The sequence below is a fragment of the Nelusetta ayraudi genome, unplaced genomic scaffold (assembly GCF_046127955.1).
Source record: "Nelusetta ayraudi isolate G7.1 ecotype Tasmania unplaced genomic scaffold, CSIRO-AGI_Nayr_v1 ptg000026l, whole genome shotgun sequence".
Lineage (NCBI taxonomy): Eukaryota > Metazoa > Chordata > Actinopteri > Tetraodontiformes > Monacanthidae > Nelusetta > Nelusetta ayraudi.
The window spans coordinates 1,903,512-1,925,503 of NW_027466076.1; the positions used below are offsets into that span (position 1 = coordinate 1,903,512).

Here is a 21,992-nt window from a genome sequence, read left to right on the forward strand (position 1 = left end):
AAATTGCAGTCGAATCCTGAAGAATATCATGAAAGGTTTATTGTATCACACTGAATCGTACACACTTTTTTTTTTTTTTAACCATGCAGATGGCAGTCACAACAGCAGTGTCACATCATTTGCATGTGGACGCAAATGATGTGACAACGAGCTTTGTTCTAAACCACTGCAAAGTGTCCGGTTCAGTCCACGTCTTAGAGGCTAATTCCACTACGTCAAGTGTATAAGCAACACATAACTCATCTCAAAATATTGACCTTATTAAAACATAATGGCACACCTTTAAAACACACTTGCATGCAATATAATAGTTCCACACTGTATCACAATAACTGGTGACAGCTGTATGTACAGCAGAGGCCAGCTGCTCCTGGTCGCGTCTGATTTATTGCTTTTTTTTTAAGCATATTGCAGATACCGTTTGCAAACAGTATCCATTGACTACTTAAAGTAAAAAAAAAAAAACATACAGCAAAGTAAGTTTAAATGCTGAGATACAAAATAGAACTTCATTACCATAATAAATAAAAGAAAAATGGTGGCGATGAAAATGAGACGGTCCACTCTGTGCATGTCAGCCTTGCTCTCCCAGGGCTGCGATCAGGTCCTGCAGAGGCTCCGTTTCTTCCGCCTCCAGGAGGCCATGCTGCCGGCAGAAGAGCGTGAGGTGGGAGAAGAGCGTGTTGAGATGCGGGTGCAGGCCCAACGCTAGGGTCTCTCTGTAGTGAGACCAGTATACGTGGGCCAGAGTCCGGAAAAACAGCAAGAACACTTTCTGGACGAGGAAGACGAAGCCCGTCGGGAATGTCGAACCTGGGAAAAGAGAACAAAAATGTAAAAAAAAGAAAAAAAAAAAACAAAAAAGAAATGTCCCGAGGCAGAAGCTGCAGTTGAGAGCCGGCAGACGGCGCGCCGGTGTCGTTACCTGCTTTTGTGGGGAACACGTCCTCGTCTGTCAGGAGCTCCTGAATGTATGACATGGCGTAGTCAAAGTACAGCGGAGCCGAGCACTTGAGCTTCCTGCCGTGGTCATCGGTCCAAACGTAAACCCTGAAAACATCGACACACACACACACACACACACACACACACACACACACACACACACACACACACACACACACACAAAATCAAACATATGGAAGAGGATTAGGGCCACTAGAAGAGAAAAAACACATAAAGATAGATTTTTTTTTTCAAGTTTCCAGTCTACTCGCCAATCTCTGGCAATGTTGACTTTATTCATGAAATTTCTACTTTGTTCACGGAATTTCGTCTTTTTTTTTTTTAACAGTGACTTCATTCACGAAATTACAATTGAAAACTCGAAATGAAAACTTCAATAAAAATCTCCCTCCTGTAATATTTTTTACTCTTCTTGTGGCCCTAATCATCTTTTGTACAAACACGCTGAGATTTACCACGTAAGAAAAATAACACATTTGTCTCTTGTGGTTGATGGCGTTCCACTGTTTTTTGCAGTGGCTATCTGTTTGTTTCATTCTGTTTTGGGCTCTTTTTTTTTTTTTAATGTTCTAGACTGATTAACATTAACATTAACACTTAATTTGCCTGTTGTATGGCCACTGAAATCCATGTAAATGTTTGGAAAAACAAGATATATACAGAGCAATTCAAAAACTCTCTGAAAGCCTTTGAAAACCTTTGTTGTCTAATGAGGTTTTTCAATCGCGCAAATCAGCAATGACTATCGATTGCGATTTGACAAAATAACTGCGCGTTACGAAGTTGCACAGAGAAGCGGTTTCTGAGTATAGGATGTAGGAATTTTTCCAGATGACAAATCGCAGCCTCCACACGCATCCTGTCCTGCTTCTCAACTTCCCCCCAAATGCAGCAGGACTGCAGGCCACTAAATGTGAAGTGGATAAACAAGGCTAGCGCGCTCTCGAGCCGAGCCATATTAGAGGGGCTGGAAGGGGGGGGGGGCTGCAAGGGGCGGGGAGGGGCTGCAGGGGCCCCCGAGGACCTCTGCACCACTTCCTGACACCACACCCGAGACTTTTTTCCTTTTTTAAACCTGTCATCTCCGACTCCTACGAGCCGGGACTCATGTGACACGACTTGGGGAAATCTATCACATTTCACTGGAGTCACAAAAGGACTTTTCGGCCCATCCAGAGGCAAGTTTGCCGACCTCTCCAAAGCAGCTACCTGAGAGCAGCAGACTTTTGTTAAGCGGTCACCCGAGAAACAGAGTTACAAAAATTGGTTGTTTTTTGTTAATTAAAAAGTCGATTTTTTTTTCTTCAATTAAACATAATAGGACACCAACAGATTTTTTTTTTAACTCAATATTAACCCTGTGGCTACTTGAAGTTGTTCCTCAATGGTTTACATGGTGCTTTATGAAATGTGCATCACAGAAAAAGGCAAACTAAGGCCCGGGGGGCCATATGTGGCCCGTTAAGCTTTTTAATCTGGCCCGCCGAACTCAATGAAATGATATTAACTATTAGGTATTAGTAAGTCATAAAAGAGATGTATTGCATCCATTTTTTTGTGTGTTTTGTGTTTGTCAATAAAGAGTTTCAAAGACAGACAGATTTTGTTGATTTTGTTTGACCCCTTTGTTCATTTTCAATTGACATTAAAGCACATTTTCCACATATCCCATGATATATTTTTCTCTCCCTATGAGGCGGTTCACCAAAACACTCTGTCCATCTGCCGCTGCTCCGGCCCCTCTGTCAAATTTTAGAACCCACTGTGGCCCACGGGTCAAAAAGGAAGCCCACCCCTGGTGGGTCCAGACATCCAGGAGCCTCTGCGTAACGTTTCAAGTCTTGCAATGGAAAATAAAGGACTTTGTTCCTCCTCCCTGTGTCATCCCTCACCCCCCCCCCAGTTGTAACTGCGCAGCGGCTACTTACGTGTTGCCGGGCCCGCAGGCGGTCGGGCAGGTGCTGGGGGTGCAAAACTCAGAGAGGGCGCTGGAGAGCAGGTTTATGTTCTTGAAAAAGGCCACCGCTGAATGAAACCAAAAAGATATTATAAAAAAAACACACACACACACACACCTGTACATCACCCAAAGGCTCTGGCTCACATTTGAGCATTGAAAAGACAGAGACGCGTGCACCCACTGTTGCTGGCCAGCCACTCTGCCTGGTCGACGCCCGGCGGCAGCGACGTGAGGGTGAAGACGTCGGCGTGCGAGATGCGCTGGCACACGTACTGCTGCTGCAGATAGGGACGCTCCTCCAGATTGTTGTTAATTCCCCTTGGGAGGACAGCGCTAGAGTTAATGGGGCGGAGAGGACGGAGGAGGGGGGGGGGAAGGAGAGGGGAAGGCGGAAAATACGGCGGGGGGTGCCGGCGATCGATAGGTCGGCGGATTAATCACGGCTGCTGCGGCTATAAGATAACACTCTGTGCGTGCCCTCCGCCATGCTCGCTCGGCTCTTGTGAGCCACACGCACACACACACACACACACGCACACACGCACACACAAGTGGAAATTGGTGCTGAAACTGCAGACGTGTACTTCCAATAAAGCGGCAGTTAATGTAATGAGGGCAGCCAATTGAGAGCCGGTGTAATTACAGTCAATGGAGCTGCTGCTGCTGACCTTCTGAACCTCTGCTGGCCCACCAGGAGGACTGACTAACGGTGCCGGTGGCAGCTAAGCTGAGCCCGGACAGAAGCCTTTATCAAACTTGGGTACAGAGTGGAGGGCTCCAGCTACAGGCGCTGCAAGTCAGTAGCACGAAGTGCGAGTGCGAGTGACGAATGGTGTTTGTGGAGTAGACGGTCAAGGTTTGGCATCGCGGTTTGACTTCATGCAAACAGGCTGAGGGGATGCTCCACGGCCACGTGACTTCCTCCTCTCTCGCAGCTTGTTTTTCCTGGAGTGGCTTTCAATAGGGGGACATTTTGACATTTGCTACAGTATGCAAACATTTCCCTCAAACTGCTCTTGTTCTCTTCTCATGGGACGAGTCGGTCAACACACTGCCCAAACACCTGTCCTGTTCTCACCGTTTGCAACATCTCGCCGTCGCCTGAAGGTCACAGGTCATCGTGTTGGTCACACTGATACCAGACGTATCATTCCACTGCTGTCTCAGGGGCCATGTTATACAAGACCGACTTTACAAGCGTTTTCTAACATGAATCTGTAGCCAGCCATGAAAAAAAGTCTATCATTTATTTCTTTTGCCAGCTGCGTGTTTCGGAGATTGTATGCCAAAACGCTCACATCAGGAAGTCAGCCCCCTGTGATGTCACAAAGGCCACGTCCAGCCTGGTTGACCGCATCGCTTTATTTCCTCCAATCCGACTTGTTGAGAATTTTTTTTAAATCTCCGTCCAAACATCCGGACAACAATCCAACAAAGCGACAGTTGTAGCAGGAGCAGATTGTTTTTAAAGGACGCTGCAAACAGAAGGCTAAATGGGCTATTTCCAGAGCTGTGTAGAGCTACTTTCAATAAATGATTCTCTGATGTGACTCCACTGGAGTGTGGGACAAAAAAAAAATTACAGACTTGAAAATGGGGATAATGTAGGAGCTTCAAAGTGAAGCAGAATCAAGCAGCTGTCATGTTGGGCACACACATACATACAGTACTCTCTCTCTCTCTCTCCCTCTCTCACACACACACACACACACACACACACACACACACACACACACACACACACACACACACACACACACACAGCAGCAGCAGCAGCAGCAGCAGCTGAGGGTTTACACACTGTGACCTTGCCCCGCTGCGATAAGGCAAACACCAACGTCCTCCTCTGGGCTTCCACTCACCCCTGTGTGTGTGTGTGTGTGTGTGTGTGTGTGTGTGTGTGTGTGTGTGTGTGTGTGTGTGTAAGAGATCAGTTCAATGTTAGAAACAGCAGCTCTTTGTCGTCCCCCCCCGCACCCCCCAAAAACAAGTTCATGTGACGTCACAAAAACGAGCAGGGAGGGGAGGGGGGGGGGGGGCAGTGTCAGAAGAATGCAAACAGTAACAGTGCGGAGGTGCAGCGGTTCACAGGGAACTGTTGACATCCTGTTCTCGTGCAGCTCCATGGCATCAAATCATTTACAGCCTCTTGACTACAACTCGTCGGCAAACACGCAAACCACAGCGAACTTTGGAAGTTGTGTTTGTGGTGTAAACACACGGAGCCTCCCATCATGTGGGTGAACTTAACAACAACAACAACAGGCGTCGGGGAAGGGGAGGAGGGCGGGGGGGGGTGACAAAAGAAAAGAAAAAGTGCCTTCGATTTTTCTCATCAACTCGCATCTCGCGCTGCGCTGCGCTGCCCGGCCCGGGTGGGTTGGGTTGGGTTGGGAGGGGCGGAACCCACCTTTACTGATGCCATCGTGCAAGTATGTAAGGCGCATGCGCACGGACGCACAGTTATCTGGCGGAACATTCCATGTGTAGCCTCCCGAAATGTGCTAAAAATAACAAGATTGCGAGCGAGTTATTTTTTTCTTTCTTTCTTTCTTTCTTTTCAGGGCGGTGAGGGCAGCGCAGAGAAGCGCGGACGGCGGAGGACTCCGTTGGGAACTTACACTTTGTCGCCGCCGGCGAGGTCCGGCGGCTGCGGGCTGTGTCCGTCTGTCTTGGCGGCGGAGGGGTAGCTGTGGCAGCCCCCCATGGCGCAGAGCTAAGAGCGGAGCCACTCTCCCATCCCAAGCGCACTACGTGCGGCATGCGAGAAGCCGCTGTCCGGACACACACTCCATTGGGAGCCAGCTGCTGTGCGGCTTCTGTCCGGCGGAGGAGGAAAAAAAAAAAAAAGTAGTCCCTCAAGTTTTGGGATTTTTTTTTTTTTTTTTTTCTAAGGAGGGTGGTGTGTACCGATGTTCTTCGGCTCTTCCCCAGTTTTTTTTTTGTCGCTCCCCACTGATCTGATCTAGTGTGTGTCTGTGTGGGTGTGTGTTTCTTCTTTGTCCTGACTTCACACACACTCACGCCCCTAAGGCTCCTCCTCTCTGAGCTCTGAGCGGACGGGCAGGTTTCTCCACTACATAAACCCACGCTGGTATACAGAGTATAAATCCCACCTCTTCTCTCCTGTTCGCGCGCACACACACACACACACACACACACACACACACACACACACACACACACACACACACACACACACACACACACACACACACACACACACGGTGACGTAGGAGCAGGCAAAAAGGTGTTAAGCTGGGGGAGATAAACCCGCTCCTTCCTCCTGGAAAGCGGAAGAAGAAGTAGTGCGCAGCAGCAGGTGTGTTTCTCCACCTGAACTCCATGAATGCCTTGGCATACGTGATGAATCTGGGCCAAAGAATGAACACACACACCCACAAAGATTTGAGTCTACTGGCGCACCCCGGTCAGATTTGACAAAAAAAAATGTTCTCTTTAAAAAAAAAAAAAAATGAAATCAAGTATCCATGGCCAAGTTTGTTCACGTAAACAAGGAATTTGACTCCAGCGTGTCTTTGTTTGCGGTGTCAATGTGAGACAACTGTCATCAGCTGTCTTTTGCATCACTCTGATTCAAGATCTTTTCAACACAGAGTGTATATCCTTTATCTAGATTTTCAACTTGTGATATAAAATGCCATTTAAAAAACAACAACAGAAAATCATCTTTTTCCGTCTAATCCTCTCTCTGCTCACCAACAAACTCCACCCCCCCCTTTAACAAAGCCAAGATAAGTTTTATGTTATAAATGATCAAGTTTCCACTTGTCCCCCCCCCCCCCCGCCCTCCTACCCCCCGCCCACATACAGCTGTGTGAGGCTGGCATTTGCACTGGTGGGAGGGAGCTGGCGACAGGGTGTAGTACTGTTTACATGGCTCACATGTGCAGTAGACCAGTACAGGACCAGGACGTGACATAATGAACTCGCTGCAATCTGCCCTAAAGGTAAACATGCCTGGAAAAAAAACAAACAACAACCCACGTGGCACTCTTAAGTGTATTTGTGTGATGTGTGAGAAAAACACACACGCGCACACGGAGGCGGCGCTTTCTGGTTGTACATATTTATTAGGATCATATCTGAATGTACAGGCTAAATTGACAACAGGTAACAGACACATTACTCTTTAAATGAAAACAAAAAAAAGAAAAGAAAAACACCAGCATCAGTCCACTACAAAAAAGGCATTGTACAACACACACATTCCCCCCACACGCACACACACGCACACACACACACACACACACTGTGATCAGGATTTTATTTCTGAAGGATGAACGTACCGGCCACTCTTTCGGCTTTAGTATTAGCACGCGTGCTGTGGCACACGCTCTTTCATGTGAATGAGGCCAAGGTGCGAAATGTAATGGCACTTCAGTACGACTTACTGTGCCTCATGTTTTTAATGCGTATCACACCATACCCGTAGCTACTTTGCACGCACACCCACACCAAACTTTCAAGGTGGCAAAACAGACAATCACGGCCTTCAAAAAAAACCAAAAAAAAACAGAAACAAAAAAAAGTGGATCAGAGGCAGAGACGGGGGGGGGGTTATGACCTGTCTCTGATCTCGACGAAAACAACAACGCAGCCCTGTAAACCTGCTCTAACCCTGACTAGACCCGGCGCCCCCTGTCTGCATCAAACAGCTCAAAGCGCAAAATGAATAAAAAGGAAAAACGGAAAAACACAGTTGTGATCTGACAGGAATCTTCAAAGCTTTTGGCTTCTAAGCTTCCTGTCCTACAACTGATAACTAGAAGAACAAAGACAGACGTTGTACATCAGAAGATGTGCGGCAGGAAACGGCGGCTCCCCTGCACATGAGATTTATGGGTGGAGGGATGCACTGTGAAGTCGAGTCCAAAAGCAAAGTATTTGATAAGTATCTACATGACTCACTAGCCCAAGTCAGTCCCACCTCTCTGAGAAGGGGGGGGTGGGGGGGGTTCAAGTAGCGACGACAAGCGTCACCAAAACCAAACCAAAAGTGCTTCTTGCTAAAAAAAAAAAAAAAAAGTGCATTGAAAATAATAAATAGGAAAAACATATCAAAGTACATTGTTCATCAGGCATACAGTATATGCAGCTGAGTGACCGAGAGACACAAGGAGGAAGATAAAATGTGACTCTCGGTACAAAGTTAAAAGACGTTTCTGCTCTAGGTTACAACTTGGGTCTTCGGAGTTCATTTGTTTCTCTGGTAAACTTGGGAGGTCGGTGCAGGAGAGAGAAATCACTTAACACTAACGACCGATGATTAGCCGCTCTTCGTGTGAGCCTCGGCAAGGTCACCGATTGATTGACATTGCTTTGGAATTTAAGCTCATAACTCTAAAAGGACTTTTTGCTCTCTCTGCTAAACCTGCGTTGGTAAACTTACATACCTTATAAACTTTACAACTTAATCCATGCACAGCCCTTTGTGATGTCACTAAGGGCACTGATACCTCACAATTATTAAGTGGCAACACCCCCAACCTGGGGTTGGTTCTGTGCACCATTCCAAAGACGGGAAGGACTAAGGATTAAGTTTCCATTTCAGCAGGAGGCTACAAACAGAGCGCTAACGTGCCATTTTCAGCAGATCTATTTACGTAGGCGGCATTTAATTAGCCAAGGTTTTCCTCCACCTCAATCACGACGAGATGGGGGAAAAATAATCATCTGAAAATGAAACAGCGGACGCAAATGAAAGGCGAGTGGAAAGACCTTCGGCTCACTAGAGAGCCACGGACAAGAAAACTGCAAACGCAGCACTAAGCAACTGGAAAATGTGAACAGGATCAAGCGCTCAGCATTTTACAGCCACAGAGCATCGCTGGCCCGTGTAAACACGTTGCGTGAAAAGTTTTGGCACGGATCCAGCGCAAAACTTCTGCAGCTGCAGAACAGGATGATTGTCTGACTTTCAGGGACAGCGTAAAAATGTAAGCGGCAATCTTCCGAAGCCCAACACGATGAACTCAAGCAGCCCAACGTTTGTCAATTATTACTATTGCAATGCAGCTAGGTCGCTGAAATTTCAAACGTGAAATCCTCCCATCTAAAGTGACTACAGTTTTGTTTTTTTTGTTTTTTTAAGTCTTAGTATTCCACAAACTACCATCAAACTGCAAATTCCCTCCAGTGATGAGGGTTTAAAGCAAAAGTTAAAGACAAAACAAGACCTTTTTTTATTTAGACTCGATCAGTTCAAACAGGAACTCAGGCTCTCAGCAAACAGAATCGTCCTTTGGGAACGCGGATGCCACCCTACAGCAGACGTGTGGATCACACCGCGCACGCGTTCACTAACGTGTAGAAGACATGAATCAGAGAAGCAGGAGCTGATGCCGGGGTAGAAACTGAAACACAGACGTCATTATTGCCTCATTTCAACGGTACGACACACGCACACGCGCACGCACGCACACACACACACACACACGCGCACACATCCGCATCGCATCCTGCAAAAACAACCTCCTCTTGTTACATTGGATTTATTCCAAAAATAGATATAATGTATATATATATTTATATATATATATACTGTTTACATTGATATTACGTTTACATGTTACCAAGAATAGCCACAACCTAATACAGGTTCAAATTTCACAATATTACATTGAAACAGCTCTGAGGGGCGATATGGACTGGGACGTGCACATCATCACTGTGTCTTCTTGAAGGGGGGGGCGGGGGGTGGGGGGGTTGGAGGGCAGTTTCACTTTTTTTTTGTTGTCCTTTTTGCGAGTCGTGTACGCATGTGTGTGGGAGACGACGGCGTGTGTCTGTGCGACACAGGTGTGCTTCCTTCTTGTATGCACACCCCTCCATGTGACCTGAGAATGCACTCTGCGCGTCAAAGCAGAGCTCAGACTTGCGCGCACGCACACACACACACACACACACACACACGCACTCACGCACACAAACACACGCAACCGCGCACACACACACACACACATGGATCACGAGGCCCGACCTCTGAAACTACGTGGACGCGTCAGAGGTTCTGGGATGGGGGGGTGGGGGGGTGGGGGGGTGGGGCACTCTACTTAAAACGAGGCCCCGACTTCAGTTCGCTTTTGTGCGTGTGAGGAGAAGACATTAAATCAGATGGAGAAGCAGTTTTGGGTGGCACGCGATTAGAAGAAAAGCAAAGAAGAGAAAAATCACTCAGGCTAAATTAGCACTGTCAAACCTGATAATGCACTCTGTAAATGTTTGAAAGAAAACGGCGGCGAGCTTTGCAAGAACGTCGGCTTTCGCAAATATTGTGTATTGTTTGCACAGCTTTCTTTAGCCGATCGTGATTCCGACGCCTGCGGGGTGCCGACGCGCTCAAACAATCGGGGTTCCAGGTCCGACCGCAGGAAAACGTCGTTTTTGAAAGAAGGAGCGAGACTGGCGAGTTGAGTTGACGCTGGAGCGACAGACGGATGATAGGATCACACTTTTGGGAAAAAAAAAAAGGGTTCGCGCCCGACATTATTTGCTTTTCAGGGAGTTCTGGCATGGTAAGAAAAAAAAAAGAGAAAAGAAAAGAAAAGAAAATGCTTTCAACACATTCCTCTTTTGAAGCATTTTGTCCCCGCTCGTCGGAAAACAGAACAAAGTGCGTCATCGGCGGGTCGCGGGCGGGGGGGGGAGCAGGGGGTGGTGGGAGGGGCGTCGTGGCTGCACGTCGGAATGGACGGGATGCGTTTGCGCGGCCCGCTTTGTTAGGCCGGCCCGTTGGCGGAGGGCGGGCTCTCTCTGCGAGGCACAAGACAAACACGGCTGTGTCAAAACTCTCCCGTTGGCGCGCGGCGCCGCTTGCGCTCCTTCTTCCCACGCCGGCCGTCTTTATTTGCATGTCTTCATTTGCAAGCGGCGGCGTCTGCTCGGGGAGGGGAGCTGCCGCAACTCAGCGCAGGACAAAGTTGAGTTTTTTTTAGGACGGGCGTGGGCAAACTAAGGCCCGGGGGCCACAGGCGGCCCGTTACGCTTTTTAATCCGACCCCTCCCGAACTTGAAAAAATTATATTAAAAGTGAAAAAGTAATAAAATAGCTGCATTTCCTTATGTGTTTTCAGTGCTTTAAGAGTCATTACGAGTCAAACGCTTTTGTTCATTTTCAACTGACATTAAAGCAAGTTTCCTCCTATGAGGTGGGTCACCATAACACTCCATCCATCCATCCATGCATCCATCCAGCCCCTCTGTCAAATTTTAGAAGCCATTGTGGCCAAACTTTTTGCCTGGTTTGGCCACAATGGCTTCTAAAATTTACAGAGGGGTCTATAGATTCGTATGAGGGATGTGTGGGAAACAAAACAAAGTTACCACAAAACCGGTCATGTTATTGAAATGACTCCTATCACAAGGAAAAGACGGAAGAAATACAGCTACTTTATGACCCGCTTACTACTAATAGAATCTCTTCCAGTTCGGCCGGCCGCATTAAAAAGCTGAACGGGCCGCAGTTCGGCCACACCCTGGTTTAGAACGTCAGAACTTGACAGAAAGCCGAGGTCCTTCTGGAGGAACCTCGGGCTCTGGATCTTAGGCAACAGAAAAAAGGAAGAGAAAACGCGCACACACACTCTTACTGAGTGAGAGCAGCCGGCTGAGTGCTCAGACTGGCGCTGGCTGGACCGGGCTCGTCTCCGTGCTCCTTTTTCTTTTCGCTTTCGCCGTCTTTGATGTTGATGTCCTCTGCCGGGACCTTGGCTGCGTCGCTGCGAAGGAAGAAAGAAAAGAAGAATGTAGATGAAATAAACTAGACCAGACACCCACAGACTGTCACCTGAACTTGCAGACGGATGCTCGTTTCTGCCCTGGTTGTGTCATCAGCTGCATCTACTACATCCATCTTCCGCACCCCCCCAGCCCTCCCCTCCCGTCAACAAACTCATGCAACTACTCTCCGGCTCCGGCCAGCGTGGTGCTGCTGACTGGGACGGACTTCAAAAGAGGCGGCTGAGTTTGTTTTAATCCGGGGCGTGTGCGTTACTCCGGGGGGGAGGGGATGTCTGTTACTGTGGCATGATGTCTGTTACTGTCTGTTACTGTGGCATGATGTCTGTTACTGTGGCATGCTCAGAGGCGTCTTCTACATTGTAAGAATGTGGAACTGCTGGTTGGCTTCAGTGGGCTGCGTTGTTATCTGTGCGATGACGTTAGTAATGTGGGGGGGGGGCTCTGAACATAAAAATAAATAAATAAATCACATCACGTCATGTGTTCACGAGTTTGCACACCCACATACACACACACACACACACACACACACACACACACACACACACACACACACACACACACACACACTCTGTTCTCGTTGCTATTTAATTGCATAGGCAGAATCTTTTTTTTTAGATACAAGTAACAAATACAGTCTAATGAAGGCTCTGAAATGCTGAGAACTCCGTTCATGCCGGGGGTGGGGGTGGGGCTGGTGTTTGGCTGAGACCAGTGTTTGGTGATCGTGATGTCTTCTTGGTTTTTTTTTTGATCGTGATGGAGACGCCTGGTCCATGCAGGAGGCCGATCGGCTGGACCGCAGAGGTAGGTGTGAGTGTGCGTGTGCGTGTGTGCGTGTGTGCATGTATTATTAACTGTGGAGTAGGATTCGCTCGATGAAAATCAATAATAATTTTCATCTTTTATCCTGTAGTGTGGGGGGGGTGGGAGTAGGAGGCCTTTATGTGATGATTCTGTCACGTCGGTGCTCTATTCTGCAGATACAGGCAATGAAATTGCAGGGAAATTATGGGTTCAACATCTAAGACTATTTTCTATTCTCCTTAGGGTTTTTTTTTTTTTTTTTACTGGACAAAGCAAATTCAGAATGACTGTAAGGTTGTGTCCACAGCATTCCACCGGGACCATGTGGTCCAGCTGGTCCTAAAGGTCGTTCCTGTGTGGACCAGGCATTAGACAAATCCCACTATAGAATATCAATGCAACAAGCAAACAGAGTTGTTTTAATCGTGGCCTTTTCTCGTTCTTAGAAAACAAAATCCATCATACAACTTAGTCAAAACATTCCACACTCCAGAGCAGGGGACCTTGAGATCAACATACCGTCTGACTGCAGGTCTGAATACTCTGAAGTCAAGGTGAGATAAGAAAGGAGGGAATAGGAAAAGGATGATGGGGAGGAATACGGGCAGAAAAACAGGAAGTGGAAGTCAAGTTGTACAGGACGACGCTTGGAACAGGAAAGGGAAAGTTAGGGCTCTATAAATACACTTGTGAAAGTGGAAGAGGAAAAGGCCCTTGTCAACCAACTGTACATCACAGTTTGTGTGTGTGTGTGTGTGTGTGTGTACCTGCTGAAGACGGCCCTCTCGTTTTTGGTGTCCACAGTGAGTCGGATGGTCTCCTTGCCGGCCACCGTGCTCACCGTCTCCGTGGTGACGGTCTGACCGGACGAGGGATCTTTCTTGGCCTCCTCGTCGTCGCTGTCCGAGCTGTTGGACGAAGAGCTGTCCGAGGCCACCAGGGGCGCTTTCCTCGCCACGCACACGCTCCACACGCACGCTGCAGGCAGTCACATGACAGTCACTTCAACGCTGAAGCCTACTGGCTTTGAGACGACTGAGGAACGACTTAAAAAAAAAAAAAAAGGTTGCAAGGTTCATCGATCGCTATGACATTTACCGGCAAACGTTCTGCAGTCACTTACGGTTCTGAGCTGGGTTGGTCCCGTCAGTGCAGCTGCTCTCCGAGTCCACAGGAGAGCTGCATCTGGGTCCAGTCTCAGAGCTGAGGACACAGAAGTCCGTCAGATGGGAAAACTCAGGAAAAACATTTTTATTTGCTTGGGAGTCCCGTCGATGTTTGGATCCAAACGTGTGCGTGGGCAGGTGTTCTCCAACAAGAACTTTATTAAAAACAAACAGCGCGCCTCGCAGAAGACGGCTCACGGTCCTGCGTGAAGATGAAGGTGACATCGTGCGGCCCTGATGTGCAAGACGCTGCACGCTGAGCTTCGGGAGCAGGAATCACATCAACCAAGTAGGATAAATATTTTAATTGCCTTTCAGACGTTCATATTTTTACATCGTTGAAACTGAAACAATCCTTATAATTCAGGCTGACAGCTGACTGCACGCGCCAGTAAAAGGGTGACGGCGCACGGAAAAGATCGGCACAGTTTGCTGCCAGTGGGTGATTCTCAAGCTTGGCATTTTCTTTCCAGAGGCACAAGAAGGACTCAAGCAGAAATTGAGTATTTTAGCTGTTCATTTATTTTATAAATGCAACGCATTATAGTTTATTAGTGTATTTATACATAACATAAAGCCAAAAAAACATTATATGCAGTGTTATTTCATTTGAAATGTCGAAAGGTTTTGGGGGCTTCCAGTGTTTTCTCTTCAGTGGGAAACGGCTCCAAATGGCTCTTTTGGCTGGTAAAGGTCGCCGACCCCTGATCTAGTCAAGCTCGATATTCACACACTGACACTCACCAACAGAAAGGCTGGAAGTCGGTGAACTTGGCCCAGCCTTTCTCTTCCACCTCTGCGGCGGCCGGCTGGCAGTCGGGACTCCCCCAGGCCGAGAAGCCCACCCCTGCCGCAGGAGCCTTGGAGTTCACCTCCCCGAAGTTGGCAACCCAGCCGGAGCCTGAGGAGGAGGAGGGAAAAAAAACAAAAAAATGCAGCAGATGATAACTCCACATTTGACGGCGGCTCAACACCTGCTTTTATCATAACAAGCGGCGCTGATGTTTCCTGCTCACACTTGGTTGCGTCCGACTCTCCCAGGCTCAAGAAGGGATCAAAGTCTTTGGAATCGTCTCCTTCCTCGGAGAAACATTCCGCTTTTCCACCAGCGGTTTCGGTCCCGGGCGCCGCCGTCCTCTCGGAGGCCTGACTGGCTGCTTGGCCCTGGGATGATTGTGATCCACCGAACCTTGAACATAAAAAAAAAAAAGAGGACATTTTGGGAGTTAATCTGGTGGCTGCGCTGATGTAAACTCTTGCCCGAGGTTTCCCGGCTGCCGCGCGCGCCTGACCTGTTGCGCGACTTGGTTTGCGTCGCGAATTTGATTTCCTTCTCTTCCCAGATGTCCTCTTCGTCGTCGTCGAAAGGCTGGATCCTCTCCTTGGAGCAGGCTTCGAACGCAGCCGTGTTGGCCTGCAACTCACAGAGCGGACGGGTTCAGTGAGAAAACGTCGATATTCATGATGCGGTGTAACAACTCAGAGAATGAGGCCTAACATAAATCAATCACTGCTTTTTATATTAGCAATCACTCGCATGCCTGTAGCGTAATGAAGATAAACCTGCCAGTCTGCAGGAGAGGTCAGACTCAGAGTGTAGAAGCAGCGAAAGGCGTCTCTATCAAATCAAAGCTGGTGAGCAGTTTTCATGCAGCTTCAACACAGGTTTGGCCAATTTATGACAACAAAAAAAAACGACCTCTGCGGATCAAAGTACTGCAAGATTCGCAAGTTCTTCCTACTGGTTTTGTTACGGCGATGAAATTTAAACAGTTGAAATTGTTCAGAAAACAAAGTTTATATGACAAATAAGTTCAGAAAGACTCACCGTGTCCTGGCCTGCGTCGATGTTAATATTGATCTCCGCAATTCGGTCAAAAGTCGCCCTGCAAAAGGACAGAGGACACTCGACTGTGTCATCATAACAATCGTTGACCACCTTTGAGGAGGTCTTGTGAAGCCACTTACCCAATGCTGTCATCGTGATCAGTGAACTCCTCGTCATTGAAGCCGAACTGGTCCACAAAGTTGGCGGTCATCTGCTGGATCTGGTAGTCTGAGAAAGCCTGAAATGTGGCCAGGGATTGATGTTAATCTATTAATGTTGCTGCGCTGCCGTCTCCGACTATAGAGGCCTGTGGAGGTGAGCGCGTGCTGACGCACCTGCTGCAGTGTTAGCTCTTTAGGGAAGGGGCTCTCCATATCATCCTCCGAGCAAGGGCGAGGGTGTCCGCTGCCGATCTGGAGACCACAGAGAAAAGATTTCAGAACTTTGAATTCCATCCACTTCTTAATCAGAATACACTCATAGTTACCAAGTCTATAGTGTTCCTCCTGTTGGTCTCTGACAGAGTCTGGTCTACAAAGGTCACCCAGCGCCCCCTGCAGTCCTCTGACAGCTCTGCACCCAAAAACAAAAACAACGTCACGCTTCAGTTGACTTGATTCACTTCATTTTTACGTGTTTTCCCCACTGTACGCACCTGCGATCAGGGTGTTGATCTGTGTGTGAACTGGACCCTTCTCCAGGTTGTGAACTATTGTGTTGGCAATCCTTGTCAGGTGTCCCATGTAGCCTCTTCGCATGCCACCGGCAATCCTGGGCAGAGGTGTGCCACACTCAGGGAAGCCCGTACATCACCACAATGAGCAGAAACGTGAACGTTTGCGTATTAAAGGTTCATTTACTGAATTTTATCGTTTTCCTCCCAGGCATCTAAAATCCTCTGGACGAGGTGACACTGCTGGAACAACTAGGAGACAAACGTTTGGTCAGTGAATCAATATCAGATGAGGAAGTCGTGGGGGGTGGGGGGGTGGGGGGAGAAAAAAAACAAACTAAAACACGTACATGAGTCACCATTAAACTGTGTGCAGTGTTTTCAGGCGTGACAGCGGGTTCAGAGGGGGTCTCAGCTGCAGACTGGTCGGGCGGAGCATCCTGAGGAGGCGTCGGTTTGTCCTGGGCCGCTAAACCCGGCTGAAGCCGCATCTCGTGAGCGCAGGGGCGGAGGATGGCGGCGACGCAGAGCTCCACTTGCAGGTGGAGGAAGTTGTTCCAAGTGTATTTGAAAAACAAGTCCTGAAAAACAAACAAACAAACAAAACAAATAATTTTGCCACACAAATGTCAAATGTTTCAGTCAACGTGCGGCCGCCTGCTGAGGCTCACCAGGAGCAGGTCCATCGTGTTGAGTCGGCAGAGCTCCTGCGCTACCACGGCGTGGCTGGAGGAGCTGGTGTACAGCAGGGACGCCACCAGTCTAGCAACGTGCAAGCGCGTGTTCCCGAGTGGTTCCTCCAGCACACCCAAAGACGTAAGCATGGGGCTTCGCTAAATATGGAAGCATCAAGGGCAGGTAGGAAAACAGCAAAACATTTTGTGTAGCTTCAGTGTGTAGTGTTGTATTGACTGGAAGGGAATCATACACAGTTACTGCAAAATCAAAAATTTACCTTTGGTGGCTCCAGCAGCAGCTGGTGGAAGTGCGTCAGGTGCGGCTGGATGGCCAACAAGATGCTGCTGTTGACGGTGTAGCTTCTCTCGAAGCCCTGAGCATCCATCACGCCGTCCACCCTGTTGGCGGAGCAGTTCATGGGAAATGCAGTTAGCGTCTGCGGGAGCCCAGTCTGAGGGAAGTCAGTGGAGGAGAAACGACGCCGAAACTCTTAAGAATCGGACAGCGCCACTTCAAATCGCTCTCACACTCACACGGGCCGCCTGATCTCCAGCAACGTGAGGAGAACTTGGATCCCGTTCACGATGCAGCTCTCGGTTCTCTCTCCAGAAAACATATTCTGCAACAGCTGCTCCACGCACTCTTGCCTGTGGGAACGCAGACAGCGCATCGTTTTTTTTATTGCTACTAACATCTTCACAGAGTGAGTGTGAGTGTGTGTGTGTGTGTGTGTGTACATGAATGCGTTTGACTCACGACTCCAGCACCGTCAGCAAAGGATCAGGCTGAGACATCTCTTGGAGCTGATTGGCTTGGTCTCTGCTCAGCCGAATGATGTCGCACAAAGTCTGGGACGCGTTGGACTGCCGCTGCGAGTGAAAGCGACAAACATGAACAACAGAATTTATTTTTTTTGTGCTAAGTTGTTATTCAACTGTGTGCGAAGGCTGCAGTTGATTTTTTTTGGGGGGGTTATTTTATTATTAAAATGCTGCAGTGTCCAACCTCGTCATCCCTCTCAGGGTGGATGAGCTCTATGAGTCTCTGTGCGAGCTTGGCATCATTCAGCCACTGTTTGGGAAAAGAGAAAAAAAAAAACTCACATTAAAACAAAGAACGACATTTGTGTGGAATGCCGTACACACACACGCACACGCGCACGCGCACACACACGCGCGCAAGTGCGTGACCATTTCTATCGTACAGTGAGTGTTTCCAGGCGAAGTGGGGGCGGCTCGACACAGCTGATGAGCCTCAGCAGCACATCCATCATGGCCGACGTGTCGATATGTTTGAGGACCAGAGAGAGGAATCCCTCCTTCCGACGCAGGAAGCCCAGCACCTTGCAGACAAAAGAGCCGTCAGAGAAAAATGAAAAGGTTTGACAGCTGCGTGCAGCACAACATGCACAGCTGAAGTCGAAGTGAAGTTCGACAAGAAGGAATGAAGTAAGACAAAGAAGTTCGGTCACGTGGATGACAAAAATATCAATCTTTATATCTGAACAACAACAACAATGTATAACAAGACTTGAGTCAGTCTCGCTTTGTCAGATACCAATATATGCTTCCAGGAAACCTCGTGCACTCGTGGTCAGTGCTTGTTCTGAGAGGGACTTTCTGAGGCTAAATGCTCCTCATGGTTTTAAGGGTCTTGTTGTAAGTAACCCCCTCTGACTTTGTGAATTCTAGTAGCAGTGTGTCGGAAGCCCATTGGTTCAGTTGCACGACGGCGTGCTAGCGCATCACCTGCTCAGTCTTGCGTGTTATGAGGTTCCCAATAGTCTTGCTAAAGAACGACGCCAGAAGGGGGTTCAGCGGAGACGGCTGCTCCAGGAAGGCATACAGAGTTTCAAGCAGAGGCTCCTCATTACCCAACTTATCATTGATCACTCCCACATCACATGTCAGCAGTTCACACGCTATGTTTGGAAACCTGAAAATAGAGGTTTTAAAAAGGACAGATGCGGTCAAAGGCAAAACACACTTGTTAAAGTGAAACAGACAAGTGGAACTGAGGTGTGGCTGCTCACAGGTTGTTTCAAGAGAATAGGTCATTTATTTGACCTGAGACACTGTCGGAGATACAATCTTTACTACAGAATAGCATGTAAGTAATATGGTGTAGTACAGCAAAAAACACCTCTTTCCACCTCAGATATTACATTTAAAAATTCAACCCAAACGCCTACTTGAATCGCTTGATATCTTCTATGCCAGCAGGAGGCTCTGTGGTGATCATACGGACCAGCTCCTGCATGCACTGGTCCTGGCACAGGAACTGGAGAAGCCTACGAATTAAAAAACAAAACAAAAACCAGAGACAGCAAGAGTGCAAGTCAGTACGGACTCTGCTTAATGAAAGAAGACATTTAACGCAATGTGACATCTTGTGATGAGACCTCCTGTTCTGGGCCTTGCACTCCTGCAGCACATCGTCCTCGTCCAGGAGCTCCGAGAGAGTGACATCCTCTTTGTCCAGTAACGCCTCAAGGTGAGAGGATGTGATCAAGTCAAATTTCCAAAACATGGCTGGTGGCACATTCACTTACCTGTTATGCAAAAGAGGACAGAGGCAAACATTAGATGAAAATATTAGTAACAGCAGCAGTTTGAAGGGGGAATAGAATGTTCGGCGCTTGTGTGGTTCTTACGCTTAGACACAGACTTGTGGGTGAAATCAGATCTTGCTAGACAGCCATCTACAAAGTCAGTCGGTCGGCATCAGCAAATTTGCCCTGGGACTCAAGCACGTCACTCACGCCGACCCCAGGAGTGAGGGGGTTTAACCTGGTGACAGGAGAGGATGACTAAAAAGCACCGCCTGCAGAGGAGAGGTTGGCTTTGCGAGGAGGTGTAGGCGCCAGGGCTGCAGACATCAGGAAGCAATGCATCTGTAGCTAATCGCGTTAGCGCTGCACCTCTGTGAATTGACATTTATCAGACTCGGCTTGCAGATCATGCATGCAATCAATCAAACCGCAGCAGGACAGAGGGACATCAGAAGGGTGGGGGGGTCACTAAGCTTTTGGTGCAAATACACGCACCAAAGAAAAAAACAAGTTTGAGTTTTTTTCTCAAGCAGTGTTGTTACCTCAAGTTGCAAACCCCGAGGTGTTGCAAAGCGTGAGGATGATATTATTGTAATCGCTCTATGTTTCTGCCCTGCAAAACAGTTGCTGATGGGGCAATTCTACCTCTCACCAGCCGTTAGCTAGCACACTTCAGGTGTGTGAACGTTCTGTCACACATGCTTAAAGACACGATCCAGCCAATCGCTTATCGTCTTCCTCTAGGACCTTTTAAAATAGCTGCACTAACATTTGAGCAAACTCCGCGTCCAACCGTAAACACACCACCGCTAGACTAACAGGTGATGGGGGACGCAGACCCGTCAATGTTTATTACGAACGCTTTTATCAACTGAAACCGCACGCGTGTATTCCAAATGTCAAGACAGCGCAAACCGGGGGTCAGCTTTAAACAAGAGGCCTTTTCAGAACGGTTCACTGTCTCTGTGGTAGCTCGCCGAGGGATTTAGTTGGAACAGGTTAGCAGCGAGCCTTGGCCCACGTTTAAACCAATTAGCTAGCTTAAACACAAAAACGGAAATACGCGTTAATTTGGCTCGCGCCCTCCTCCGCCGCCACCCCCGGGCACCGACCGAACCGCTACCCGCGGGTGCGTTATTCCACGCTCAGCGGCGGCGCCTCGCTGTCACTCACCGTGCGTAAAGATAAGCGACCTCGACCGTTATAAGGCGCAGCTCCGCCGTGTCCCTAAACACTCCCGCATCATTAGCGCGTTATCGCCAACGCTTGCAGGCGTTTAATCGGGAGCTAGCATCGCGCGGTCAGGTGCTCGTCTGCTCGAACACCGTCGTCGTTGATAGGGGAACTAGCCCGCCGCCGTGTGACAGCTGCGGGGGTTTACGTTCGGTCACGTCATTCACCCCTACCCCCCCACCCCCCGTCCCTTTCACCTCCACCCACTATCGGAGGACAGGAAGAGGGTTTACCTGTTCTCCATCGCTCCAGCGGGTCGAAGCAGAACGGGCTGCGCGGTCGACTCGGCAAACTCTCGGCCGTCAGGTTCCCCACAGGCCCATCGCTCACCGTACGCGGCTGCGTCGTTAGCTTGACGCTGGTGCTCCCTCCTCTCTTCTTCCCGGCTGCAATGTCATTTACGGCACCGTGGTCAGTCCGTGTTGACGTTGTCCGAGTGTGGGAACAGGCAAACGCATGTAAATAAATAAACAAATTACAAGTAGTTATTTGAAGAAAATCGGTCACATAATCAAAATGGCGGACACCAGACACCAAATTTAGTTGAGAAATAAAAGTTTACGCGAATTCATAAGCTCACGTGTATTGTCTTTGTAAAAAAAATCAACAACAACAACATTATTTGACGGTTGTACGCCCTGCATTGCAGTGAAATTTATCATTTATCCATCTCAGCCATACACCTATTAAGCAGAGCACACAGTAAATAATAGTGATACATTTGACATAATAAAAAATGATCTGTTCAGGGACCTTGTCAGTTTTACGGAAAGGGGGTAGAATCTTGATTAAAACAACTTACACATATTTATAGTTTTGAATAAAGACCAGTAAAAACAAATGATTGCAATACTAATAGTGCACCTCGTTAAGCTGAACCTGTGATATAAGATCATTTGCCTTAACTGATGAACCAGGCTACCAGTTACTCAGCTGTAACGCCACACGCATGCAAACAATAAGATACTAAAATAATACATGCATTTCACTCTCAGTTTTCCCAAATTGTTAGACTAACACTGGATTGTGTTACTATAGGTACTTTTACTTTTGCTCTTTGTTATGTGGTAATCATTTTCTGTTTCGTGTGTGTGTGTGTGTGTGTGTGTGCTTGTGTTATTTGTGGTTGTAACAGGCCATACCACTCATAATCCAGTGAGTTTTTACAGTCAAAACCCCGATGACTTGGTAGGAATATTAAGCTTCTATCTGAAACAGATTTTTAAAAAGGTTATAAACAATATGAACTCCAGCTGTTTTTAAAGTCCCCTCACTTTATTTCAGGCTTGAGGGCGTTTTGGTGGCTCTTTTTGTCATAACATTAGTCAGCAGTTGGAAACATTTCGCACATGTGTTTAGATGTGAAT

The 21,992-nt window shown here is 48.0% G+C and overlaps 2 protein-coding genes across 8 annotated transcripts; both read right to left on the reverse strand.

Annotated features, from left to right (window-relative positions):
• On the reverse strand, positions 1-5,952 carry LOC142890103 (MOB kinase activator 2). The gene is made up of 5 exons (XM_076028906.1): positions 5,548-5,952; positions 3,108-3,244; positions 2,895-2,991; positions 926-1,050; positions 1-813 (listed from the first exon to the last, which is right to left on the reverse strand). Exons 1-5 carry the CDS (start codon positions 5,631-5,633, stop codon positions 575-577), a joined length of 684 nt encoding a protein of 227 aa, XP_075885021.1. The 5' UTR covers positions 5,634-5,952; the 3' UTR covers positions 1-574.
• A 1,043-nt stretch (positions 5,953-6,995) lies between these two features.
• Positions 6,996-21,157, reverse strand: ppp6r2b (protein phosphatase 6, regulatory subunit 2b). Of its 7 annotated transcripts, none has more exons than XM_076028910.1 (26): positions 20,859-21,157; positions 19,495-19,630; positions 19,243-19,392; positions 19,033-19,131; positions 18,590-18,776; positions 18,046-18,183; positions 17,847-17,912; positions 17,598-17,710; positions 17,375-17,488; positions 17,119-17,239; positions 16,835-16,996; positions 16,523-16,744; positions 16,351-16,415; positions 16,146-16,261; positions 15,978-16,063; positions 15,826-15,903; positions 15,631-15,728; positions 15,491-15,548; positions 14,955-15,076; positions 14,679-14,851; positions 14,407-14,563; positions 13,620-13,699; positions 13,264-13,474; positions 13,016-13,039; positions 11,539-11,667; positions 6,996-10,702 (listed from the first exon to the last, which is right to left on the reverse strand). In XM_076028910.1, exons 3-26 carry the CDS (start codon positions 19,368-19,370, stop codon positions 10,669-10,671), a joined length of 2,781 nt encoding a protein of 926 aa, XP_075885025.1. In that variant the 5' UTR covers positions 19,371-19,392; positions 19,495-19,630; positions 20,859-21,157; the 3' UTR covers positions 6,996-10,668. The 7 variants fall into 7 exon arrangements, with proteins under 7 accessions (XP_075885025.1, XP_075885022.1, XP_075885027.1 ...); XM_076028907.1 differs by having other exon boundaries at positions 16,514-16,744; positions 20,859-21,156; XM_076028912.1 differs by having other exon boundaries at positions 11,531-11,667; positions 16,514-16,744; positions 20,859-21,156.
• Positions 21,158-21,992: the final 835 nt, after the last annotated feature.

Bases quoted from the DNA above. Each gene is read 5' to 3' on its own strand.
- ppp6r2b (XM_076028907.1), bottom strand. From the start codon at position 19,370: ATGTTTTGGAAATTTGACTTGATCACATCCTCTCACCTTGAGGCGTTA. The intron at 19,132-19,242 runs GTCTCATCACAA...TTTAATTCGTAG, and splicing joins TGCAAGGCCCAGAACAGGAG to GCTTCTCCAGTTCCTGTGCC. The intron at 15,077-15,490 runs GTGAGTCTTTCT...TGTGAGTTGCAG, and splicing joins TCGACGCAGGCCAGGACACG to GCCAACACGGCTGCGTTCGA.
- LOC142890103 (XM_076028906.1), bottom strand. From the start codon at position 5,633: ATGGGGGGCTGCCACAGCTACCCCTCCGCCGCCAAGACAGACGGACAC. The intron at 3,245-5,547 runs GTAAGTTCCCAA...TGTCCTCCCAAG, and splicing joins CTCGCCGGCGGCGACAAAGT to GGGAATTAACAACAATCTGG. The intron at 2,992-3,107 runs GTGGGTGCACGC...GGTTTCATTCAG, and splicing joins AGAGTGGCTGGCCAGCAACA to CGGTGGCCTTTTTCAAGAAC.